Source organism: Balaenoptera musculus, chromosome 2, assembly GCF_009873245.2.
Source record: "Balaenoptera musculus isolate JJ_BM4_2016_0621 chromosome 2, mBalMus1.pri.v3, whole genome shotgun sequence".
NCBI lineage: Eukaryota > Metazoa > Chordata > Mammalia > Artiodactyla > Balaenopteridae > Balaenoptera > Balaenoptera musculus.
The window spans coordinates 68,614,433-68,641,721 of NC_045786.1; the positions used below are offsets into that span (position 1 = coordinate 68,614,433).

A 27,289-nucleotide genomic window follows, 5' to 3' on the forward strand; every position below is an offset into this window, starting at 1 on the left:
ACTAGAGGAGGCAGGAAGGAAGACATAGGGCAAAGGACAGCACAGGAGATGGAAAGGGAGGGAAGAACAGAAAAGGAATGTGGGCTCACCGCCTTCCCCTAACCTCTCTTTTTCCCTTTTCCTCACTCACTCACTCCTTACCCTTCCTCTCTGTAGGTGAGGAAGGAAATCACCTTGGGAACTTAACAATGAAGATTCCAGGCACCAACCCATGAAATTCCAATTCAGTCAGCATGGCCTGGGAATCTACATTTTCAACACGTGCTGTTGGAGAATTGGATGGGTATATGAACCTCCCTTGAACCCCAGTACCTGGCTTCTGTGAGCAGCTTGCTATTTCTGTCACTAACCTTTACTCTGCCAGACTGGAGACCAAATCACTCTGCCTTTCAAAGCCTCTGTGACAGCTGTCTACTGTTTCAAAGCAGGAAAAAATAAAGGGGATGATAGATTATGCAAAGGAAGTTGTTTACTGATTTCCTTTAATGTATGTGTGGAAACATGCAAATGCTAAGGGTCTCTTGAGTAGGAAAACGCAATTTATTAGCCAGCTATGGCTTGAAAGACCTCTCCTTTAAGACCTTCTCTTTGTGCTAATGTTCTCTGATTTTATATTCACTGAACAACCTTTTGATTTTTAATGGGATTCTACTAAGAATTAAAAAACAAAAACAAAAGCACCTACCAGCTGCCCTAAGTGATGTGGTCCTCTTGGTAGTCCTCCCTTTTATCATCAGTTTTAATCGATTGCCTTTTGCTTCCCTGGTCTCCTGAAAGCCTGTATTCAGAAGAACTAGAAGATGTGATCACCCATCAGCAAACTAATAAACTTAATCTTTAGGACTGGGTAAGGTAATGAATCAGTCCATGGAGCTGAGCTGGAACTACCAGAACAGTGACCACAGGGCTAAGTCATCAGCACATTAGGGGTAGCTCGAAAACTCCCTTGCCCACACGTTCTTGGCCACATTCCTCCCACTAGGGAAAGAATTAGAAACTACAACGAAGTAATCAGGATGCAGCCTTACTTACCTAGATTCCAGTGCCTGCTCAAGCATAACAGGGTCTTGAGATGGTGAAACCAGCCAAGTTGGGGAGAGATGTTCTGAAGCAAATAGGGCAGTCTGCCTGCCCCTGGGCCCTGATGCTGACAGGGACATTCCCATGGAGTGATGCGCCTTCCTCTGCCACCTCTGATATAAGGAGAGGACAGGAAAGAACTACAAGCAACTGGAGCCCCCACTCTCCCACAGAACAAGCTGTGAAAAGTCACACAAACTCAGTTGTTCGGTTCAAAGCATCCTCCCTCCTTGACCCACCTCCTACCTCGCCCCCTCCCACCAACCAAAAGAAAAGGAGGCAAAGGCCTAAAGCCTTCTAGAGGCCTTTCTGTTCCCACTTGTAACCTATGTGGTACAGCATTGTTTTTTGAACCATAACTACCCAGGGGCCTGCTGGCATCCATTCAGGCCTACCTCTAGCTGGCATTTGCTAGCTAAGAGATTAGAAAGAAAGTCACTCCTTGTCCCCTCAAGGACCTCGCTGAGGCACAGGCTGCTATGGGGACACCAAGTGGCGAGAGGTGAGGTACGCGAGGGCCCATGATGACTCACAGGAAAGCCTAAGTGCAAATCCCTCAGCAGCGCACCTTGGCCAAGGCAGGGGAACTGACTGAACCCTCCCTCTAGTTCCCTCAAAGGGGTCGGGGATAAAGTGAGCATCCGGGCTGGGGAGACCAAGAGGGAAAGTCTTGACGTGGAAACTGGCTCACGTCAGCTACGAAAAATACACAGCGTGCTCAGTATGAGCACTCCTCAGGCAGGAATTACAATTTAAAAACAGTAGGAAGAGGATTCTGTCAACTAGTTCAGAGGATATGAGTGAGGGGTCTGAAGAGGGACGGGGAAGAGGGGCAAATATCAGTGAGGGTCAGGCTGGTGCACCAACGAGCCCAGGTGAGTGAGGAGACAGAGTGTGAATTGGTCACGGGGTTACCCAGACAGGTGAGGCCCACGGGCCAACGAGAGGCAGGTGGGCAGGAGGCCAGAAACAAATACGGAAGAGCCCGAGAACGGGGAGGGAGCGAAGAGGCGAACACAGCCCGTGCCCGGCGCAGTTGGGGACTATCTGGGGAGTGGAGTCGTGGCGGCGCTCGCGGACAAAACGCTGCGAAGAGAAGCACTGAGGAAGACGCACCCGGCAGCTTCTCCGCTGAGTCAACGCCCCACCCACGACGTCCTTAAAGCCCCGCCCCAAGCGCCTCGCGCACCCACGGCGCCGAGTTCCGTTTCGTCGCGCGGCCGTATACTTCCGGCTGCGGCGCGCAGGCGGAAAGGTTTTGGTGACGGACTGTGCCGGTGAAGGGCGTGGGGTGAGTGGAGGAGGCTGGAGACCGTAGGCTGTCTTGGATTGCTTGTTGGAGCTGCAGGAGAAGGGGTCGGTGGCGGGGAACAACGCGGGGCCGACGCCCGGCCTTTCCGCCGCCGAGGTGGCCGCCCCGCGCCGTCTTTGCGGCGCCAGTTCCGGGGCACTGCCTTCGGCCTCCCTTCGCTCTGCCGCGCCAGAGCTCCGCACAAGCACCACGATGTCGGCCCCCTGCCCAGGCCCCCTTCGCCTCCTCTTCCCATAAGAGACTTCCAGATCTCAAAGATTTTTGACTGATTTTAAGGTAAAAATACATCCCCAGGCAGACGCGATCCAAATGCAGGAGTTCTGTATTTACAGGTTGGCACTTTAGAGGTGAAGTTTTAACTGAGAACGGTGGAGGAGACTCATCCGGGCAAGAGATGTGAGGCCAACAGACAAACTTAAGAGTAGGTTAGCGGATTCCTAGAAATTCGAGTGTAATCACGCTTTAAGAGCGATACTCCTCAGAATCAGTTCTTTATGAACGAGCTAATTGTCTCCTGGGAAGAATTATAAATGTGTAGCTGATGGAGATGACCAAATCAAGGGGCTAAGGGCTATTCTCAGGAGTAGACTGTTCTTGAGAAAAGAAGGCCACTAGTTGTCTTAAGCATTGTATGTAAACTGTACTTACGAGAAAGCTATGGGGGTGGGGTGGAGGACCTTAGGGTAAGAATCAACCCAAGAGAGAAGTAACATGGTGTTTTCACAAAATTGCTGGACTGTGTGGGCAGGGATTTTTTTTTTTTTTAATCAGGCCTAGGCTACTTGAGTGAACCATCCTTCAAGAACATCTATCCATCTTTTACTTCTGTGCTGACGACCTGAGTTCTAAATTGGTTTCCCATGACTTTGCCATTGTTAGGGGTGTGTGTTTGGGGGTGGACACAAATGCATCAGTCAGAAGAAAGAGCCAGCTCCATAAGTGTCTTCCCAGAGTGCAAGCCTGCCAGCTATGGTCACCCATTCCAGTGTTACAGCAGATTTCATGAGCTGGAAATGCTTTCTTATATATGATCTAAATCTGTGTATCCTGATTCTCATTCTCCTAAGAGATAAGGCCAGTACTCTGCATCCCCAGCTTTCAGTAACGTGAAGACCTCTGTGCCTGAATGGGAATACCATAGGAGCTGGATAAACTCTATATGTGGGCAGAGGCGTAGGAGTTCCTGATATCTCTGCTTGAACGAGGAGAGGAGGAAGTGTGTTTCTGGTGTCCAGAGTTAAAATTTGTAATGTGTTTTGCCAAAAAATTAATGTTACGTCTGGTGCTGAGAGGTAGTTTACTAGTCATTATCAAGTATTTGTCAAGTACATACTGTGTGCCCGCTGCTGTGATAGGTTCTGAGGAGACATTGGTGGGCCAAATCTCACGCTGTCCCTGCTCTTGTTGAGCTTATGGTCTAATGTAGTGTAGTTGAACCAGTATTGCACAGGACCTCACTTCTTGAACAACACAGCTGAGACCCAGAAAGGGTCTGGAAAGACTGAGTAGATGAAACAGCACCAAGTTGATAACGCCTAAGCTCATGCACTTGACAGCAGAAGAAACACAGGCTCTCAGAGCCTGTTAACTTTGACTTCGGACACAGTTTTAGCAAGCTGGATTACCTGGCTTTCCAGCTCATAGTAACCGAGAAGCAGCAAATCGAAAAGAGGGAGGATGATTACAGAGAAGAGTGGAATGCAAAATGATGGTCCAAAAATTAGTTATAAAGAGGAGGCACCAAAACAGAACACAACAGCCTGGATCACTCGAGTACAAGGCAGTGTTTCTGGGTATGTTCTATATAATACTTGTTCCATGGCACCAACTAATGATCAGAGAAGGGTTAAATGGGAAACACAGAGTTAACAAATTAAACTGGATTCTTTGCTGTAGAGCTTCTCAGTGTCTTTAATAAGACCTGAACTCATCTTTCTTGGAGCATCCCTCCAGGACAGTGTTCTGCCGCACACACTTGGGAGAATGCTGGTATAAATTAAAACATGAGGGCAGCAGCGTGCTGGGTAGTATTGGTGTTCAGAGTTGTGATGCTAAGTCAGAGTGAATTATGTTTAACATGCTGTGCTTAATGAGGTGCAGAATAAGGATGCACATTTTAGGGTTTTTTTTAAATAAGTTTATTTTATTTATTTTTGGCTGCGTTGAGTCTTCGTTGCTGCGCGCGGGCTTTTCTCTGGTTGCGGAGAGTGGGGCCACTGGTTGCGGTGTGCAGGCTTCTCATTCTGGTGGCTTCTCGTTGCGGAGCACGGGCTCTAGGTGCGCGGGCTTCAGTAGTTGTGGCACACGGGCTCAGTAGCTGTGGCTCGCGAGCTCTAGAGCGCAGGCTCAGTAGTTGTGGTGCGTGGGCTTAGTTGCTCCGCGGCATCTGGGATCTTCCCAGACCAGGACTCGAACCCATGTCCCCTGCATTGGCAGGCGGATTCTTAACCACTGCGCCACCAGGGAATCCTACATTTTAGTTTTTTCTATCAAAATGGTTAAACATTTTGGAAAGGAGTCTGGAAGGGTAATTTATATATCTCCTTTAGTCTTTATCGATGTTGGATACATGAAGCATTTGTATTTGAAAGGCCATTATGTGGTAAAAAGGCTTTTCCTACTTGACATGAGTCCCTGATCCCCATTTATAACATTGTTTCCATGAGGCAATATGCTCAGAGTTCCCAACAGCCTACTTACAAATGGAATTTTAGAATAGCACACGTTTGCAGTTGGACACTGTACTAAAACAAGCCCTCTGGCCACTGTTAAGTGTTTTGAAGTAAGTTCCAAAAAAGAAATTAGTGAACATTAAATTTCTAACTTGTTTATGTCCATCCTGAGTGTTCTCTAATTGTATATATGCAAAATTGTATATATGCAATATATGCAGTATGATTTTTATGAAGTTGTAATCAGTGTATACATACAGGCCTATGACCTGCTTTTCTCAGTTACTAATATCTATATAAATATTTCTGATATCTGTTTATGTATCATTTATTTATAGCTATATGATATTTCATTGTGTGAGTAGACTATAGTTTGCTTAATAATAGAGTAGCAGCAGCAAGAGCAGATCTGTATATCTGGGAACTTTTTTCTTTATTTTTGAGCACAGACATGTTTTCTTCATGCTAATTCTCAATCCATAATTTTAAAAAGCTCTTTGTTTTCTCCATTTCTTCTACATTTTGACTTTTATACAGTTTCATGAGATAATGCCAGCTGTCATACATATTCTTTTTTTTTAATTTTTTTTAACATCTTTATTGGAGTATAATTGCTTTACAATGGTGTGTTAGTTTCTGATTTATAACAAAGTGAATCAGTTATACATATACTTATGTTCCCATATCTCTTCCCTCTTGCATCTCCCTCCCTCCCACCTGTCATACATATTCTTTAATTTTGTTCTTTTCCTTCATAGTTAAAGAGCTGTTGCCTCGTTTATCTGCAGTGAGTACTACTGAGGCTAGCAGTTTGTTGTTTTTGTCATGCTTAATGATTTCCAGCTTTGTCTAATTTGGACTATGACTTTACTAGGCTTTTCTTTTTTTTTTAATTTATTTATTTTATTATTTTATTTTATTTTATTTATGTATTGTTTTTGGCTGTGTTGGGTCTTTGTTGCTGCCCGCGGGCTTTTCTCTTGTTTCGGTGAGTGGGGGCTACTCTTAGCTGCAGTGCGCGGGCTTCTCATTGCGGTGGCTTCTCATTGCGGAGCACGGGCTCTAGGCGCATGGGCTTCAGTAGTTGTGGCACCTGGGCTCAGAATCTGTGGCTCGTGGGCTCTAGAGCGCAGGCTCAGTAGTTGTGGCGCATGGACTTAGTTGCTCCGTGGCATCTGGGATCTTCCCGGACCAGGGCTCGAACCTGTGTCCCCTGCATTGGCAGGCAGATTCTTAACCACTGCGCCACCAGGGAAGCCCGACTTTTTGTTTTTATATTTTGCGTTCATTTTAATTTTTTTAAAAAGGACATCAAGCAACAAGATAATTCAGCAAACACTTGCCCAAATACTGCTGTATTGAGTAAGATAGTGAAGGTGCCCAAAAAGAATGGTTGATTGTCAAAAAGCACCACCATTAAGACAACTAGAAATGTTCTTTAGTAAATTAAGTGTCGGAGAGGTGATGTAGGAGTGTTTGTTATATTAAGTTGTGTAAGATTTGAAAGTATTCAACTCAAGGGCTCCCTGAATTTAATATTTTGTTTTATTTTGTTTTTACTAGAAACATTTAAGATGGTCCTTGATTTATGGCCATTTAGTGGGTGATTCTAGGAGTGGTCCTCACAGTGAACTAAACTGCTTGCTTCCTTCCCACTGAATTCCCTGCAGATTTGTCCTCACCTCAACTTAAATGGGGTTTGCCTTCACTTATTTCTGGAAAGTTAGGTTAAAATTATGATTAAAAAAATACTTTTTTCTCTCCAGGACATGCAAGACCTAATCATATTTATTTTCTACAGCATTTCTCTATCTATAGCTATCTGTTTACATTCTGACTGGGAACATTGGGATCACTTTCATCATGCCTACAGTGGTGGTAATGGACGTATCCCTTTCCATGACCCGACCTGTGTCTATCGAGGGGTCCGAGGAATATCAGCGCAAGCACCTGGCAGCCCATGGTTTGACAATGCTGTTTGAACACATGGCCACAAATTACAAGCTTGAGTTTACAGCTCTGGTGGTTTTTTCATCACTCTGGGAATTGATGGTTCCCTTCACAAGAGATTATAACACCCTACAGGTACAAAAAGGAATGAGTTATTATATGTACAGGGCCCAAATTTATAGGAAGGAAAACAGTATTATCATATTGCACTGAATATTTAGAACTGGAATTATTTAAAGATAAGTCTATGGGTATAATATCTGAGTATAACTGTAAAACAAGGATTCATAACCAGTAGGCCTTCTGCCTGTGGTAGAGCAATGAGTTAGAGCTGTGAGTTGTTGCTGTAGTCTCCTCTCTTGGTTTTCTGGAATTCTCTGTGGGAGGGGAGCATCTCAGGATGTAGTGCCCTGTCCCCTAAAGTTCAGGATCTTTAGGTTCAACACTTTACTCTTTTCTACTTTTCTATGAAACTTGAGATGAAAAACAGTCCTTCCAGGGACTTCCCTGGTGGCTCAGTGATTAAGAATCCGCCTGCCAACGCAAGGGACACGGGTTTGAGCCCTGGTCCAAGAAGATCCCACATACCGCGGAGCAACTAAGCCCGTGCGCCACAGCTACTGAGCCCATGCACCTAGAGCCTGTGCTATGCAACAAGAGAAGCCACCGCAAGGAGAAGCCCACGCGCCACAACGAAGAGTAGCCACCACTTGCTGCAACTAGAGAAAGCCCGTGCACAGCAACGAAGACCCAACGCAGCCAAAAATAAATAAATAAAAATTTTTTAAAATAAAGAAAATAAAAATAAGTTAATTATCTATACCTTATAGCAGGGGTCCCCAACCCATCCCCCAGCCACACAGCAGAGGGTGAGCAGTGGGCAGCCAGCAAAGCTTCATCTGCCGCCCCCCATCGCTCACATCACCGCCTTAACCATCCCCTGCCCCCCCACCATCTGTGGAAAAATTGTCTTCCACGAAACTGGTCCCTGGTGCCAAAAAGGTTGGGGACTGCTGCGTTATAGGATGTTTTCATGATTAAATGCATGTAAAATGCCTAGAATGATGATAGTATTCAGTAAATTTCGTCATTATTTTTGTGATGTCTTTAAACGTTTTTCATTTTAATTATTTCTTAAAAGGTCCACTTAATAAAATACGAACTTGGTGGACAATTCACTCTCACCTGATGAGAGAACAGAATAAAGGGAAGCTCTTTTAATCATCCTTTACAGTTGAGGAAATCTGTTTTACCATTTTTCTTTAAGAACGTATGCTTTGGGCTCTCAGAAACACAATGTCCCCTGTGTAACATTCATGCTTTGAACAGTTTATGTTTTTTTCTGGTAACAAATTAAAACAGTAAAGAATAATGAGCAATTTTATCTTTCATTCAATCAGGAAGCACTAAGTAATATGGATGATTATGATAAAACCTGCTTGGAGTCTGCATTAGTTGGTGTTTGCAATATCGTTCAGCAAGAATGGGGTGGTGCAATTCCTTGTCAGGTAATGATCAATTCTTTTTCTTTGCCCTAAGTTAGAAACATTAACCACTGAGGTGCTTCAATTTTGTTCAGGTTCTGACACAGCATACATTGTAATTTCTACAAACTATGTTACACACTCTTGGTATCTTTTTAAAAGAAGGCACTAAATCAACACTGATATACTCAGAAAGCAGCACAAATATGCCTTAAGGAAAGCATCCTCCTAGTAAATTGACTTACTGCAAACTAGCATTGTTTGTTTAAAACACAAAGGGCTCACAGTGGAATTTTAGAACACCCCCTGGAAGGGGCGATTATAATTTTGAGTGATATAATTGTAAACATCAGTACAATATAGTCTATCTTCATTATTCCAGTGTAGCATTTATTCAGCAAACTTTTAACCTTCTCAACTACCTGGGTTGTCTAAAAAGTGAGGTGTATGTCATAAAATCTGTTGCCCTTTCCTTAAGAGTCCATAATAGGTCCACATATAGCATCCAATCAGAGCAGAGTTGTAGCAATTGGAAGTTTGCTATAAACAGGTGCTTTGAGAAGTGGTAGCATATTTTAAAGGAGAAAACAGAACAGTTGCTAAAAGGAAAATCATAATAGTCTGCAACAGGAATCAGCAAACTTTTTCCGTATTTTAGGCTTTGCAGGTGTCTATGGCAACTCCTCAACTCTGTTGTCATAGCACGAAAGCAGTCATAGATAATAAGTAAATAAATGGGCATGGCTCTGTTCCAGTAAAACTTTATTTACAGAAACAGGCAGTGGGCCATAGTATATGATTTTTTATTATAGGGTCAAATACGGGACTCCTCATCAGTGTCAGCAGCATCACCGATATTTGTTTTTTAAATAAATAAAAGATTGTGGCTGCCTTGGGGTGAGGAAAGGTTAGGGGCTGACCCAAATAAAACATGAGGGAATATGAGAAGTGATGGAACTGGTCTGTATCTTGATAGTAGAAGTGGTTACATCACTGAATGCATTTGTCGGAACTCATAGAACTAACTATATACTAAAAAGGGTGAATTTTCTTGCATATGAATTATATCTCAATAAACCCAGCTTTTTTTTTTTTTTTTAAGCTTTTTTGTTTTTTCTTACTCAGGCAGTTGAGTTGTTTTATACAGTATGAACTCATGGGTTAGTGAAGACCCTGAGCTACTACTAAAAGGTTAAAAACCAGATCACTTTAGTGGACACTTGCTAAAAAAGCCAGTAAATACCTTTTGATCAATTTCCTTTCAGAAATAAAAACCTTTGGCACCTTGCTTCATAAACACTATTTATTTGGTAAAACCATGCATACAGACTGTCTAATTTCCTAGCAATATAATGAATAAGTGAAGTTTTGTTGTCAGTATCTTCTGAACTGGAAGCTAGCAGGTAGCACAGTTTCATCTGCTACTTCTTCAGTGGTTTTAGAGAAGAAACTCAGAAAACACGTAAGAGCCAGACCTTATGCACCATGCAGACTTCTGCCTTTTAATATTTTTTTCTTCCTTTGCAAAAAGGAGGAATCTGAATTTGAGATATACTGTACCCTGAGGGGAAGGAGCTGGGCCTGGATCCACTTAGACTTGCTTGGTGAGTTTTGGGGTGAACCAGGTCCAAAACACGGTGGACGTTATTAGTGATTGTTTTTATAATCAGTTACTATCAAACGGATTTGTTTTAATGTGGAATATTTTTAACCAAGTTTTTAAAGAGCTGGACTATGTTTTCATTATCTGAGTAAAGTCTGTCTCATTTTGACATTACAAGAAATATTTCATTATCACACAGCATCTGAAAAAGCTAGTGGCAGAAGTAAATCATTATGTAGCAATTGTCGGTACCTAGAAGAGGGATTTGCCTTGACTGTCTTCCTAAAAGATGACATCTCTCCAAGGGACCTCTATTAAGCATTCTTGGGCTTTAGAAGTAAGTGCCAGTCTTGGCACTTCACATGGTGCAACCACCTAATACCGCCTTACTGGTCTGTTATTGTCACGTTACTAGGCTAGGCTAGGGAGAACAAAAACAATCCTCCCCTGGATTGCTTGGGATGTCCACCCAGGACTTCCCAAGGATTGCTTTAAACAGTGAGGAAAAGGAAAATGATTTGTAACTAATGTCTATTGTTGGTATGTTTTGAAGGCTTTTAAAAATTATAGGTTGATTAAGAATGCATTTTAAAGGTCTTGTCCATGTCTGGTTAAATGGCTTTTATAAATACATATTTAATGCAGTTGTCATTTTAGTTGACCAGGGGTAGGTAAAGTTTGTCATCTTTGAAAATAAAGTGTCAAGGTTCAGTCTTCAGACTTCTGTGCTGGTACTTCCTAGGGACACACGTAAAATAGGTCCTTATGCCATTTTTTTTCTTTTTTTCTTTTTTTTTTTTTTCCCCGCTGCTTCAGGTCTTAGTTGCAGCATGCGGGATCTTTTTGTTGCAGCACGCGGGCCTCTCTCTAGTTGTGGCGTGCTAGTTTTCTCTCTCTCTTTGTGGTGCGCAGGCTCCAGGGCACATGAGCTTAGTTGCCCCGCGGCATGTGGGATCTTAGTTCCCCAACCAGGGATCAAACCCGTGTCCCCTGCATTGGAAGGCAGATTCTTTACCGCTAGACCACCAGGGAAGTACCCCTTATGCCATTTTTGACACCAGTGTCTTAGGTGCCAACTCCTTCTCTAAGAGATAGGGTTCTAGTTTTAATACAATTAAGTAAGAATTGGTTATGAATGGTTTTGTCTTTTTTTTAAGTGTTGATAGGTAGGTGCTTTTTTTAAAGGTTTAATAAGATAAAATACAGTAAAATGCATAGATCTTAAGTATACAGTTTACTGAGTTTTCACAAATGTATATACCTATGTAACCACTCCTCTAGTTAAGATATAGAACATTTCCATTACCCTACAGAGTTTTCTCATGCCCCTTTCTACTCAGTATCACCCCACAACCACTATTTGATTTATCTTAGTTTTGTTTTATGTGGTCTGAACTTAATATATATGTGTAAAATCGTATCAATACAATGTGTCTGTCATCTTTCACTTGACAAATGTTGTTGAGATTTATTCACATCTTTGCTTGTATTCCTGCAGAGGTACATTTTTCAGTGTAAATGCAATTAGGGAGAAATGAAAACATTGCCAAATGAGACTGCTTTAAATAAATATGTTATTTCATGTACAAAACTCCTCTCACTTTTTGCTAACAGGTTGTCCTGGTGACAGATGGCTGTCTTGGCATTGGTAGAGGGTCACTGCGGCACTCCCTAGCTACTCACAGCCAACGCAGTGAGAGCAACAGGTTCCCACTACCTTTTCCTTTCCCATCTAAGTTATACATCATGTGCATGGCAAATCTGGAGGAGGTAATGCTTTTTACTAAGTTCTTTTTAGTTTGATTAGATCCATTTTAGGACTCAAAAATGGAATATATTTTTTAGTATATTCCATTAATATTACATTACATATACAGGCATGTCTCGGAGATATTGCAGGTTCCATTCCAGACCACCACAATAAAGCGGGGATCACAATAAAGCAAGTCACATTAATTTCTTGTTTTCCCAGTGCATATAAAAGTTTTGTTTGTACTATACTGTTGTCTATTAAGAGTGCAATAGCATTGTCTAAAAAAAACAATGTACATACCTTATTTTAAAAATAGTTTATTGCCAAAGAATGCTAACCATCATCTGAGCCTTCAACAAATTGTAATCTTTTTGCTGGTGGAGGGTTTGAAGTATTGTGAGAATTACCAAAATGTGACACAGAGACAAAGTGAGTAAATCCTGTTGGAAAAATTGTGCCAATAAAATTGCTTGACACAGGTTTGCTACAGACCTTTAATTTGTTTTAAAAAAAGGCAATATCTGTGAAACTCAATAAATGAGGCATGCCTGTACTATAACATTGAACTCCATTGTTTCAACTGAGACTAATTGCTGATTATATTTCAAAAGACTCTATGTCTCAAATGCTCTCTGAAAGTAGAGTGTTGCCACATCTCAGGAAACATAGCTGGAGTTGTTATCCATCCTACTTCCCACAAAGATTCTTCAGATGCTACAGAGTCAGAATGTTCTTTTTGGTGTTAGATGTTTCCTTCCCTTAGGAATTCTTATGTCCATCACACCAGAAATGTTGACAGAAGTGTGCTTTGATTTTTTGTTGTTGTTGTTAAGTAACATTACTCTGATGTATGTTTTATTACACTGTGTCTCCTGGTTTTCCCATTTATTTTGGAAAGTTATTTAACTTTTCTTCACCTCAGTTTTTCTATCTTTAAAATGTAGATAATGATGGTTCTTACCAAAAGATGTTAGAAACACTTGGAAGGGAAGGTGCTATGTGAATACCAACTGTGGTCACCTCTGAATCTTTGCAAAACTACTTGGAGTGAAATAGCTCTACTGGTATAATTTTATATAACATTCCTCTTTGGTAACCTTGAGTCAAAATTGTTAGTTATTTTCCTTCTCACATTGTTAAAAAAAATCATCTTCATTTTGTGACCTTAGTGTACTGATAACAATCTGGCATTTTATGCCACTTTAAAAGAGTCATCTGTTTTGCCTTGTAGCTTCAGAGCACTGATTCCTTGGATTGCCTTGAACGTCTTATAGATTTAAACAACGGTGAAGGGCAGATTTTTACTATTGATGGCCCCCTGTGCTTGAAAAATGTACAGTCTATGTTTGGGTGAGTATATACTTTGAGCTTTTTTGCCTTCTTACAATCCAGCATTGTAATTTGATGTCAGACAATAATATCTATTTTACTGTTTCTAATTGTATCATTTCATTTTCCCCAAGTTGCACATTTTTCAGATAAAGTGATTGGCAGTAGTGATTTTTAAGTGTTGACTCCCTTTTAAATTAAGCATGACTAAATCTATAATGTCTATAGGTATTGACTTCCTTACAATGACAGCAATTTCAAAGATTAACTTGCTTTTGGGCTTTTCAGAACTGAAATTTCCTCACCAAAAATATCAGATTTTGTTCTCTTTCACAAATGGTCAGATCATAGCTTTGGAATCAACTTGAAGGGAAAACAAACTTGACATCTTAAAAAGATTACTTGAAAAAAATTATACGTATCATATTACTCTTTCTGTAACAAATAATCATCATATTCTAGAAAACTGATAGATCTGGCATATACACCTTTCCATGCTGTTCTCAAGTGTGGCCACCTAACCGCTGATGTGCAAGTCTTCCCCAGGCCAGAACCTTTTGTCATAGACGAGGAAATCGATCCTATCCCTAAAGTCATTAACACAGGTAACTTTTTTTTATACTTCCTTCTTAGTTCTTCTGTTATCCCTACTTTCTTCTAACTTCTGACTTTTACTCTCCTCTCTCCAGGAGGGTTGAAAAGAAATGTCAGTATACTTTGGATGGGAGGATGCATTGCCTAAGGGGTGGCAGATTAGTGGTCTTCCATGGTGAGGTCCTGAGTTAATCTCTAATCCTAGATGATTATAACCACAAATTACTAGAGTTGGAAACCAGGGCCAGATTCACTAGCATTGAAATCCTTGAGGTAGTTCTTAATAGAGATAGTAAGACTGATTAGCCTCATTATTAAGGTCATATATGAAGAGCTAGCTTTTAGACGTGGCTGTGTGACTCTTCCTCTGTGACCCTGGACAAGTCACTTCCTCTAGTTCTTGTTGGCTAGGTGAGTGGAATCTCTGGGAGAAATGATGGTCTCTCAGGTCTTGGCTCTGATATACTGTACCCCTCTAATCCTGCAGCTTGTATTATGACTAAAAGAAAGCAGTGTGTTATGGCTTCTACCATGTTGCCAGTGCTATACTTAGGTTAAATTGGCGAAGCCAAGAATCAGAAGTAACAAGGGGTAGTAGAGAAGAGGGTTGTCTCATATTGGCAGGTGGACTCCTTGAGTGGTGGGTATATGTTGAACCATCACTGTTTGAGTCACCATTGCACCCTCAGTGCCTGGCGTAGTGTCTGATGCTTAGTAGGTGTTCACTAGGTAATTGTTCAATCAACAAATGATTAAAATTGGACTTCCCTGGTGGTGCAGTGGTTAAGAATCCGCCTGCCAGTGCAGGGGACACGGGTTTGAGCCCTGGTCTGGGGATCCCACATGCTGTGGAGCAATCAAGCCCATGCGCCACAACTACTGAGCCTGCGCTCTGGAGCCCGTGAGCCACAACTACTGAGCCCGCGTGCCACAACTACTGAAGCCCGTGCACCTAGAGCCCATGCTTCACAACAAGAGAAGCCATCGCAGTGAGAAGTCCGCTCACCGCAACTAGAGAAAGCCCGCGTGCAGCAGCGAAGACCCAATGCAGCCAAAAATAAATAAATTAATTAATAATAAAAGATATAATTAAAATTTTAAAAAATGATTAAAATTAAGTACAGCTGGAAATTCATTTCATTCTTGGGTGTGTAGATTTTAAGGACTTTTCGAGTGAAGGGCTGTGCACAGGCTTTTTTGTTTTCTGTGCCTTTATTTTCTGCTCCTGGCTGTCTGGAAGTAGGTCATCCATCTTTTTCATTGTGACTAGACAGCAGTGTGCCAAATGTTTTGTTGCCTTCAAACCAGTTAGATTCCACTTACTTCCCTCCCACCCTTTTTGGATGAGTAACTTCGAATAGATCTTTTCTTCCCAGAGGTACATTACTTTCTATGTACTAGATTTCACAAATGCAGTGTTTAGGTGGGGAATTCAAATATGATAACTCGGAAGGTTATTGGAAGTTCTCTGAATGACTCTAATACTTTGCATTTTAAGTAACTAAGAAAATAAGGATAATTGTCTTTTATTTAATGGACTAACTTATAAAAACTTCTAGTCCTAGATTTTTGTTATAGCTTATATTTAAACCACCGAAACGTAGGCCTTTTTCTACTCAGGTGAAAAATATATAACTGCTTATGCTGATTCATTCGTTACTCAGCTAAAGAAGGTAATGATAGCAATACTCCAGAGAAGCAGATTTCCTGATGTATAAGAAGTGTGGTATACTCACCATGATCCTGATTTTTTAAAACATTGTTTTGAGAATACGAGTGTGTATATGCCTAGAAGAAAGACTAAAAAGCAATTCAGTAAAATATTAATAGCGGTTTCCTTTGATGAGGAATGATGAGTGACTTTATTTTTCTTCTTTACAGTTTTTAGTGTTTTCTAAATTTTTATACTACTTATATAATCAGAAAAAAACTTCCAGAAAGTACTTTGGGTTACAACTTTTTTTTTTTTTTAACTTATTTTAGATTTTCAACAAATACTTTTGGTCTTTAATACAGCTTCTATAAAGCAAAGAAACCATTGTCATATGTAGACCGCTACCTTGGTTTTGTAGAGAATGTATTTCTTTCCCAGGGAAACAGTTTTAATGCAAAAGCCTTACCCTCCAAGCATAGCTGCTTGCATTTGTGGAAGTATTTGACTACAACGCCCCCTGGTGACCTGAACATCCTGACTATTCAGAGAGACTTAACCATTAAGCTTTTGCCTTGGCTGGGGACCTAGCCTCATAAAAATAGTCTAGCTGATTTGTCGTATAACTTAAGTCCCTTAAATAAAAGACCGTTGTCCTTATTTTCTTAGTTACTTAAAATGCAAAGTATTAGAGTCATTCAGAGAAACTTCTAATAACCTTCCTAGTCATCATATTTGAATTCCCGATCTAAACCTTGTGTTTATGAAATCTAGTACATAGAAAATAATGTACTTTCCCATAACACGAATTAATTCTTTGTTTTTAATTAATTTTTATTGGAGTATATTTGCTTTACAATGTTGTGTTAGTTTCTGCTGTACAGCAAAGTGAATCAGTTATACATATACATATATCCACTCTTTTTTAGATTTCCTTCCCATTTAGGTCACCACAGAGCATTGAGTAGAGTTCCCTGTGCTATACAGTAGGTTCTCATTAGTTACCTATTTTATATACAGTAGTGTATATATGTAAATCCCAATCTCCCAATTTATCCCATTCCCCCTTACCCCCTTGATAACCATAAGTTTGTTTTCTACATCTGTGTCTCTGTTTCTGCTTTGCAGGTAAGTTCATCTGTACCATTTTTCTTTTCTTTTTTTTTTTTCTTTTTTTGGCTACATTGGGTCTTCGTTGCTGGGCATGTGCTTTCTCTACTTGCAGCGAGCGGGGGCTACTCTTCGTTGCGGTGCGCGGGCTTCTCATTGCAGTGGCTTCTCTTATTTCAGAGCACAGGCTCTAGGCATGGGGGCTTCAGTAGTTGCGGTGCATGGGCTTAGTTGCTCCGGGGCGTGTGGGATCTTCCCAGACCAGGGATCAAACCCATGTCCCCTGCATTGGCAGGTGGATTCTTAACCACTGTACCACCAGGGAAGTACTGTACCATTTTTCTAGATTCCACATATGAGCGATATTTTACGATATTTGTCTTTCTCTTTCTGACTTACTTTACTCTGTATGACAATCTCTAGGTCCATCCATGTCACTGCAAATGGCATTATTTCGTTCCTTTTATGGCTGAGTAATATTCCACTGTATATATGTGCCACATCTTCTTTATCCATTCCTCTGTAGATGGACATTTAGGTAGCTTCCATGTCCTGGCTATTGTAAATAGTGCTGCAGTGAACATCGGGGTGCATGCATCCTTGTGAATTACAGGTTTCTCCGGATATATGCCCAGGAGTGGGATTGCTGGGTCATATGGTAGCTCAGTTTTTAGTTTTTTAAGGTACCTCCATACTGTTCTCTATAGTGGCTGTACCAGTTTATTGATACATTCCCACCAACAGTGTAGGACGGTTCCCTTTTCTCCACACCGTCTCCAGCATTTATTGTTTGTTATAAGTTAATTCTATGTTGATTCCTTCTTTTCAGATTTGGAAATAGTGGGATTTATTGATATAGCTGATATTTCAAGTCCCCCAGTTCTGTCTAGACATCTGGTCCTACCTATAGCACTTAACAAAGGTGAGTTCTCTTCCTATTCCAGTGATACATATGAAGTATCTTATTATCTAAAGTTATTCTTAAATGTTAGATAGTAGAATAGCCCATTTTGCAGAATTTGGGGGAAAGGAGTAGTTACTGGATTGGGTTTTTAAAAAATATGTTGCCTGATACATTAAAAAACTAATTCTGCTGCTTTATAACTATGGAAAGTATTTTGACACATATTTATTGTGTACTGCTTCGTTAATTTACAGTGGAAATTCTCTTTAGAGATGACAATGCTTAGTCCCTCATCCTGGGCTCTGCCTTTCCCTGTGGGAGCATGCTGGGGAAACCAAAGTAGTTCTCAGAAGGTTGCCTGATAAATGTGGAATACAGCTTTATAAGGGGAGAAACCACACCTGTTCTCTACTGGTGCCTAGCACATAGTAGATACTCAGTAAATACTGTTGAATGAGTGAATGAATCCAGGTCCTTGTGAGGCCTCATTACTGCAGAATGTATTTCTCCAGCAACTATAAAGTCATATCTCCTACATTCAGCATCTCTCTGGAGAATGTTAGTCTCTAGCACTTTAAACTTCTCTTTTCTCTGTTTTAGGCTGACTGTCTCCTTTATATTCACCAGCTTTCTCCAAGAAGTATATACAATCAGGTTTCCACTCACTGAGTTATGACCACATTCCATTTACTCATGGTTATCTCAGTTGGAGTGCTAGGTATTCCATAACCCTCCATCACATATTCATAGACAGAATCTTTGATATGTTCTCACAGATGGCTGATTATTATCCTTTTGTTTATACTTTACCTTACTGTTATTGTTATTGATATTGATAACAACTGAGTTTACCTTATTCCTAAGGTCCTGGGAATTCTGCGTGCCCATATAAATTGCCAAGAAAGAAAGCGGGCGAAACAAAGAGTTTGTATAGGAAAACAGTGGAAAGAAAAGTATGGGAAGGCAAAATGGAGCCGTGTTGTAAGGGCTGTTGAATGTCAAACTAAACCAGGAAGATCTTTCTATTGAATTAGAAAGTCTTTGAATCAGCTTGAGTACACAGATAGTTCCAGAAGGAAGTTAATTGGAGGAAGATTCATTCATTTGTCAGCAGGGTGTATGAGAGAACCTGGAGTTGGAGAAGCGAGTCAAGAAACATATGGAGTAGTCACTGTTCTTTGGGGTATCCCATCCACGTGCTGCCTGAAGGCTGTCAGTTGAGAACACTCTTGACATCTCTGAATCTCTGTTTCTGTTTCGATGGTGCCTGAAACCCCCAGAGAGCCTCTAGCTTAGTGTTCCAGTAGAAACTATGGAAAGCTGATTTTTTGTGTAGCAGCTTCACTGAAATATAATTCATATACCATACATTTCACCCATTTAAAGTGTACAATTCAGTAGTTTTTAGTGTATTTACAAAGTTATGCAACCATAACCACAATTTTCGAATCAGAATTTTAGAATTTTCACTACCTCAAAAAGAAACCTTTTAGCTGTCAACCCATTACCTTCCATCTCTCTCAGCCTCAGGTAACTACTGATATCCTATCTGTATAGATTTGCCTACTCTGGATGTTTCATATAAATGGAATTCATCTAACATGTGAAAACTGATTTTTTATTTGGACATAGGAAAACCAGAATATGAGTTTTTCTTACTTGTTATAATATTCCTTTATAATTCTGTATACTTTCCTTCCAAGGCTAGAAACAGCCAAGAATACTACTGGAGTTTGGAGTTTTTGTAGCTAATCTTAGTCTGGCTGATTTTCTCTTCTTTTCGTAGAAGGTGATGAGGTGGGTACTGGTATAACTGATGACAACGAAGATGAAAATTCAGCCAATCAGATTGCAGGCAAAATACCCAACTTTTGTGTCCTGCTCCATGGCAGCCTAAAAGTGGAAGGAATGGTGGCGATAGTTCAATTAGGGTAAGAAACTTTTTTACCTTTGGTTGAGTGAAAGGGAGAATCAATTTACAGTGAAGTATGCCCCAGACTTTTCTGAAAGAAAGAATAGAAAGAACCTCGACACTTTTTTTCTCTTTCTGCCATATCCTTCCCACCTACTATCACCTTTTACACTACTCTTTAAAGCATCCCCTAGAATAAGTACAGAGTGAGTCTTTTAATTATATTGCCCTTATATCTTTTCTCAGTTTTCCTCTTTTCCATCCTATCTAGGAAACCTGGGGTCAGTTTAAGTAATGCTGCTAACTTGTTATAGGATCTTATGCAGTATGCACTCAGTATAGCCTCCTCTATACTGATAAATAAAATGAGGAGGTAAAACTAAATGAAAAAAGATGCTGATAACATTGAACATTTTACCATGTGCCAGGTACTTCTCTAGGCACTTTATATACCTCACTATACAGGAGGTATCAGTATTATCCCCATTCCTTAGATGAGGAAACTGAGGCTTAGAGAGCAAGTCATGGTACTTGTTCAAGGTCACACAGCTAGTAAATGAAAGAGCCAGGATCTTATCCATGTGTTGTGACTCCATAGCCCATGCTCGTAACCACTCTGCTGTATTCCTTCCCTATGAGGAAAGCCCTTCTAGCTTTCACTTTTCGCTGTAGTCTCAAAATCTGAAAAACTCTCTGCTTCCCTTTCTATAATACCTGTTGTCAGAGAAGAAGAGGTCATCTTCTGGCCATCACCTGGGATTGACTGGTAGAGAAAATCAAGAGGTTAGAAATGCTCAGAGGAAGCATGGCTCCTTTTCTGCTTGAGTTAAAATTAGCTGATCCAGAAAGAAGAATGCAATTCTTATTAGGTATCAGTTTGCTATATTTCTTGGTACTCAGACTACTTGTACTGTCTCTGAGTAGGCGAATCACCTGGGGCCCTTTGAGAAGTGGGAGCAGAGCTGGGTGATGGCTTTGTGCCCTTTGTTAGAAGGGCTTCTCTCTGTGGTACTGCTGTGAATGATTTGGAGGCGGCTGAAGAGACCTATAGGTCTCAGCCCTTACTCCTCACCACCCCTGCAGCTACTTGCTGCCCTTGTGATTTTTTTTTTTCTCTTTTAAGACTGCTTTTGATTTCCATATCTACATAATTGAATAATAATACCTGTCCCCAAGGAATGGTAGTATTAGGGGACATCAGTATGCATTTTTAGGTTTAGGATTTGACTTTAGTAAAAGTAATGCACCTAATTTCAAAGCTGAAAACCATGTCTCTCAAGAGAAAAACACAGGCTAGAGTTATTTTACTTGACAGTCCCAGGCTTGATGTTCTTCTGATCTTCCATCTTCTCTCCATCTAGTCCTGAATGGCACGGAATGCTCTACTCCCAAGCTGACAGCAAGAAGAAGTCAAACCTCATGATGTCTCTCTTTGAGCCTGGCCCAGAACCTCTCCCATGGCTAGGGAAAATGGCACAGTTGGGCCCTATTTCAGGTATAACCCAGATTAGATTTTATTTATCCTGACTTTGTTTTCTCTCTGCTGTTGGGAATGGCTCTGTCTGTGCAGTCAGAGAGCTGCGTGATTTCCCTTATGAGTGCCCTGTGGTTTCTGACACTGGATATGTACACGGAGAACCCCAAGAGAGTTTGATGTTTGCACTTTTAACTTTACAGCTCAGGGGAAACAAACATTTAGGTTGCTTCAGGTAAAAATAAATGCTCTAAATGCTTGGAGTGAAAAGCTATTCTCCATAAACTTTTTTTTCTTTAGTGTACTATTTTCAACCCAGGTACCCCTAGTCATTCTGAGATAATTTAATCCCATTCCTTCTTGAAACTATTTTCCCTTAGTTTTCCTAACATTGCATTCACCTAGTACTTATCTTTTGCCTTGGCAACTTTTCTTTCTTGTCATCTTGTCTTTTCTTCCTCTTGCCTCATGATTCCCAAGGTGTTGTTCTTTGCCTTCTTCTCTTGGGTTATTATTCTCTCTTGGTTATTTCATCAGCTGTTATAGCTTCAGAGTCCCAAAAATCTCTAACTCTGGTGCTGCTTGATCTCTCCCTGAAACTTGCATATTATATTTCCAGTTCCCCCTTGGACCTCTCCACCTGGATATTCTGTCACAATCCTAAACTCAGCATGTTTGTTGCAGAAACGGTTGTCTCTCCCCGCTTCCCCCATGAACTGTTTGTTCTTCTGATTTTCCTACTCCCTCTGATTGAGGCCTTTGTACTCCTAGGTACTCAGGCTCCAGCTGTAGTGTCACCCTTGACTTATTTGGGCCCATTTCAATTTTAGGAACATCTGCTATGCAGCCTATTCTGTGCCAGGTGTGGGAGCTAAAAGAGCTAGCAGGAGTTACTCAAAGTCTAGTGGAGAGTGGAGTAATAAACATGAGCTGGCACAAGATCAGAGTTGGCCTGAAGGAGGGGATGGTCAGCTCTGCCTAGAGGACTCAGGAAAATCTGCACAGAGGAGAGACACCCTAGTTGAGTTTTGAAGAAAAAGAGGAATTTGCTGAGCTAGTGAAGGCAGAAAGGGCATCCTGCCCAAATGGAGCACAAAGTGTGAGGGAGGGGTGGGAAGGCCAGATGGTAGGTTAGAGGTTGGCAGTGATATAGCAGGGCAGGCCTCATCTGAAATGTGAAGAGCTGAGACTTTATTCTGCAGATGCTGGGAAGCCACTGAAGGGAGTAATATGATCAGATCCTTCTGGCTGTAATGAGAACAGTGGAGATACCAGTTAGATGACTTTGTATTCTAGGTACTGGTACCCCCTAGAGTTGTGCAGTATGGCTGAAATCCAAGTGAAAGATCATAAATTTTGCATTTAGAAAAAGAACTCTGTGGAGTGTGGATTTGAAAAGGTAAGGGCATCTTGTAGTTAGAAGTCTACTGTGACAGTCCTGGAGTTGTGAAGATGAGAGGCAGAACAGGGGCAGTGGCTGGGGGTAGAGACGATGGGATCCATGCAAAAGGTACTTAGGAGGTAGAAACAACAGTACTTACATATGAGAATAGAGGAAAGAGAAGAGTTGAGAATGATCCCAGGTTTCTGACCAGAGCTATAGGGTGAAAGGTGGTACTATTAATTGAAACAGAACAGAGGAGGAAGAGTAGATTTGGGAAGAACATCTTTTGTGCATGTTAAGTTTATGCCTTTGAGATTTAGGTGGAGGTGCCTATAAACAATTCCTGTGAGAATCTGGAGTTCAGGAGAGAGGGCAGAGTTGAAAATATAATTTTTAGTTTTAAGCATATTGCTGATAGTTAAAATGATGATAATGAGAGAGATTGCTTAGGGCAATAGTTCACAAATTTGAGTTTTGGTATACAAAAGTGAAACTGGAGAACTTGTTTAAAAATTCTGTTTCCTGGGACTTCCCTGGTGGTCCAGTGGTAAAGAATCTGCCTTACAATGCAGGGGACGTAGGTTTGATCCCTGGTCAGGGAACTAGGATCCCACATGCCACGGGGCACCTGGGCCCTCGCACCACAACTACTGAGCTCACGCACCTCAACTAGAGAGACTGCGTGCCGCAAACTCCAGAGCCCTCGCACCCCGGAGCCTGTGCGCCATAACTAGAGAAGAGAAAACCCGCACGCCACAACTAGAGAGAAGCCTGCGCGCCGCAACAAGGGAGCCTGCATGCCTCAATGAAGATCCCACGTGCCGCAACTAAGACCCGATGCAACCAAAAATAAATAAAATAAAATATTAATTTAAAATAAATAATTTAAAATAATTAATTTAACATAAATAAATAAATAAATATTTATTTAAAAATAAATAAATATTAAAAAAAGAAATTCTGTTTCCTGGGCCCTACCTACAGAGGTTCTGACTCATTTGGTTTGGATTCAAGCCAGGAACTTGCAGGGTTTTTTTCTCTTTTTTATAAATTAATTAATAAATTAATTTATTTATGGCTGCGCTGGGTCTTCGTTGCTGCGCGCGGGCTTTCTCTAGTTGTGGCAAGCGGGGGCTACTCTTTGTTGAGATGCGCGGGCTTCTCATTGCGGTGGCTTCTCTTGTTGCGGAGCACGGGCTCTAGGCACGCGGGCTTCAGTAGTTGTGGCATCCGGGCTCTAGAGCACAGGCTCAGTAGTTGTGGTGCACGGGCTTAGTTGCTCTGTGGCATGTAGGATCTTCCCGGACCAGGGCTCGAACCCGTGTCCCCTGCATTGGAAGGCAGATTCTTTTTTTTTTTTTTTTTTTTTTTTTTTTTTTTTTTTAAAATGAAGATCTAAATGTTTATTAATTACAATAAAGATCTAAATGTTTACGAATTACAACAGAAAGTAAAATCACAGAGTTAGCTATTTTTAAACAAATGTAGCCATTAAAAAACTTTAAACAAGAAAGTGACTTTTAAAAATTCAAAGTGAGAAATCTGGTGCAAGCAAAGATGACATTTTAAAGTGTCATCAGTGAATTTTCACACAGACTTTCTATCACAATAATATTCATTTATATCTTCAATCTTACACAGCAACAAAGTCACAGTAAGAAAGACGGCAATTGCTTCTGAAAGGAAATCAAAGAAGCCTAGAGCGATTATTTTTTCAAAAGGATCTTGGGGAGTTGAAATAAGGCCTGCTTCTCCACGGGCTGACAACGTTTAACTGGGATGGGAACGGCAGCATCCTTTTCTCTGATTTTACCTTTGAACAGAATAAAAGGAACGCAGTGTAACATGCTCCCTCACAAAGAGATGCAGAACCCAAGCCTGACCCCCAAGAAATCCTGTAATCAAAGTAAACATTAATCCCGCTCCTACAAATGCTGGTAATAGCATGTTACAGCATTCAATAAAATTTCTTCCTCTTGCTAATCTTCCTCTGGAGTTTTAACACAACCTTCCTGGATTGGAAACATAGTTCCAATAGTCAGGAAATGACAACAAAGCTGGAACTGCTGGCTCTACAGCATTATTAAAAACTTAACAGCGTTCAATACTGAAAGAGAACACAGCTGGGAGTACACAGGGCCCCATTATACAAGCCTCAGGGTTTATGCAAGGAAGCACAGGTTATTATCATAATGTAAAAACCTGCAATGCCTAACTGGGTTTGCATAAAACGAGGCCTTTGACAGTGTCCCTAATTAGCACAAACGTCTCTCCCTGTCCGTCTTGTCAACCTCCTCTGTAATCTTTTGCTGACTGCTACGTGCTGAAACATGTGAAAATGTATCACACATTAAAAAGAAAAAACAAAGCCATAGAGGCTAGTGAAATTGCAAAACTGGCAAAGCATGTAGATTTCATGAAGTCAGTGGAAATGATGTTAGAGAAATGTTGAAATCACAGGAAAGCCATGGTGAAATAGGTACCTGGCAGAGCAGGACCAGAAAACAACTGGAAAAAAACCCCCAAAAAACCCAGAAAAAGAAAAAGAAAATTGACAAGGATGATGATAATATGTGTTTCAAAAAGAAAGATTTGAATGTCAAAAGACTAAGAGAAAACTGATGAAGCACTCAAATGTTTTTTAAATGACCATATCTATATTATTCTACAACTATGTGAAATAAGCTATCAAATAATTTTCCTGAAAAATTATACCCAAAGCAACATGATTTATTTTTCATTCCATTCTAAGTTCTAGAATATGGTTGCCTTTACAATACATAGATTCATTTCTTCCAGATAAAGTCCTAATCGGTTTATAAATTTTGACTATAAACTTGCACTCTCAGTTTTAAGTAGTGCCAACCTTCCTCAATAACAGCCTCCCTCTGTGTTACCAGCCTCTTGCTCATACTTGATTCTCTAGGCCTCTGTGCAATGTTTCCTAACGCCTCAGAGAATAAACCTCCAGCTAGCCCAAGGCCTGGAAGGCAGATTCTTAACCACTGCACCACCAGCGAAGTCCCTGCAGTTTTAATACTACCCAAGTGATTACAGTCCAGGTCAATAACCACACTTAATAAGAAGCCGTAGCCTCAGGAAAGTATATACATTAAGGAAAAAAGAGAGCCAAGGACCAGACTCCTAAAAAGGACCAACTACTAGCGGCAGTGGAATTGGCACCAGTAAAGGAAGATGAGAAGAGGCAGATGAAAGAGAAAAAGTAGAAGAAAGGGATGTCACAGACGCCAAGAGAATAAAGGGATTCAAGAAAGAAGTACAGTGTCTCATGAGCACATATGAGACACGGCCTACAATGTCTTACACACATGTGCATACATGTTAGTTAAGGTCTGAAGGACGTCTTTTGCCATTGAAGCCTAAAGAAGATTTTGATGGAATATAGGCCCTAGAAGCTAGGCCAAGGGTCAGCAAACTTTTTCAGTAAAGGGCCATATAATAAATATTTTAGGTTTTACAGGCCATTATGGGTTTTGTCATAACCACTACACTGCCATAGTAGCACAATACATAAACCTTTTAAAAATATAAAAAAAATTCTTAAATCAAAAACAGGCAGCCAGCCATAGTTTGCCAACTCTTGAGCTAGGATCCAGGGGCTGGGCTTTTAAAGTTCACGCAGGAACAGGAGATAAGACAAAGAGCTGAAATCTCTGAGTAAAGCTGGGAGTATGGAAGGTCTACCCTCTCAGTGAGAGGATGATAAGAAAAATTCTACCCATTGTTTCTACCTACTTTTCTACATATAAAGAAACATAAAAGTCTCCTATGAGAAGTTGAAGCCCAAGTCCTGCACCATGTGGATCGACATGACCCATTCCCAAACCAAACAGTGCAAAAACTGGTCCTGAAGCAATGAAATCCATGGTGCATCCTCCAGAAGCTAATATAAATGGCTGTGTAGGAATTCCTCTGCAACCCAGGGCAAAAAGAGTGCTGCAGAAAAAACAATCCCCACTGGAAATGAGTTCATGATTTGAAAAAAAGTTTTAAAATCATGTGAGGATTTTCTCTTCTTTTAAGAAAGACCAGTAGGAGGAATAGCACCTTGAGGACTTAATCTGAAAGAGACTGTAGAATGAGTGTTTTAAATGATTAAAGAGTTTTAGAAAGGAATAGAAACCAAGAGGAAAGAAGAAGACACTATGAGTCAAGAGTCATTTGATCTTGGGACTTCCCTGGTGGTGCAGTGGTTAAGAGTCCGCCTGCCAATTCAGGGGACACGGGTTCGAGCCCTGGTCCAGGAAGATCCCACATGCTGCGGAGCAACTAAGCCCACCCACCTAGAGCCTGTGCTCTGCAACAGGAGAAGCCACCGCAATGAGAAGCCCACACACCGCAATGAAGAGTAGCCCCGGCTCGCTGCAACTAGAGAAAGCCTGCGCGCAGCAACAAAGACCCAATGCAGCCAAAAATAAATAAATTTTTTTAAAATCACATTTTTTAAAAAAAGTCATTTGATCTTAACAGATAGGAGATTTCTTGGTGGCTTTGTAAGAGTAGTTTCAGCAGATGATTAGCCAGGAGACAGGTTGAGGAATGAATTAGAGATGAGGAAATGGAAATGCCAGGTTTGACCACAAGAGGACAGAATTAGGACAGTAATTGGAGGAGAAGCTGGGGGTGTGTGTGTGTCTGTTGAAAGAGAGATTCTTCACCTCCTTTACCTGTTCTCTCTACAGCATTCCTACATTCATTCTGCCTTTTCATTCTCACGGCTCTTGCCTTGTTCTGGCTTTCTTTACCTTTCACTTAGATCAGAGGTCAGCTAACTAGGGCCTGCAGGTCAAACTAGCCCACCGCTTGTTTTGTAAATATAGTTTTCTTGTGCAGTTTTATTACACAGTCACACTCATGCACTTATATATGATCTATGGCTGCTTTCCTGCTTCAATGGCAGAATTGAGTAGTTACAACAGAGACCGCATAACCCACAAAGCCTAAAATATTGCTGTCTGATCCTTTGCAAAAAAAGCTTGCTCAGGGTTTCCCTGGTGGCGCAGTGGTTGAGAATCTGCCTGCCAATGCAGGGGACACGGGTTCGAGCCCTGGTCTG

The 27,289-nt window shown here is 41.0% G+C and overlaps 1 protein-coding gene across 5 annotated transcripts in view; it reads left to right on the forward strand.

The window, feature by feature from the left end:
- Window positions 1–2,291: 2,291 nt before the first annotated feature.
- Window positions 2,292–27,289, forward strand: part of INTS14 (integrator complex subunit 14) — a 34,896-nt gene continuing 9,898 nt past the window's right edge. Inside the window, exons 1-9 of one of the 5 annotated variants that reach the window (XM_036843064.1) lie at window positions 2,292–2,371; window positions 6,866–7,149; window positions 8,415–8,522; window positions 11,716–11,871; window positions 13,086–13,204; window positions 13,646–13,788; window positions 17,368–17,460; window positions 19,229–19,373; window positions 20,716–20,849. In XM_036843064.1, coding sequence (XP_036698959.1) covers window positions 6,928–7,149; window positions 8,415–8,522; window positions 11,716–11,871; window positions 13,086–13,204; window positions 13,646–13,788; window positions 17,368–17,460; window positions 19,229–19,373; window positions 20,716–20,849 — 1,120 coding nt within the window. In that variant the 5' untranslated portion in view covers window positions 2,292–2,371; window positions 6,866–6,927. Of the gene's footprint in view, window positions 2,669–5,832; window positions 5,852–6,865; window positions 7,150–8,414; window positions 8,523–11,715; window positions 11,872–13,085; window positions 13,205–13,645; window positions 13,789–17,367; window positions 17,461–19,228; window positions 19,374–20,715; window positions 20,850–27,289 lie in introns of those variants that run through there. The other 4 variants (XM_036843062.1, XM_036843066.1, XM_036843063.1 and 1 more) reach the window with 4 other exon arrangements.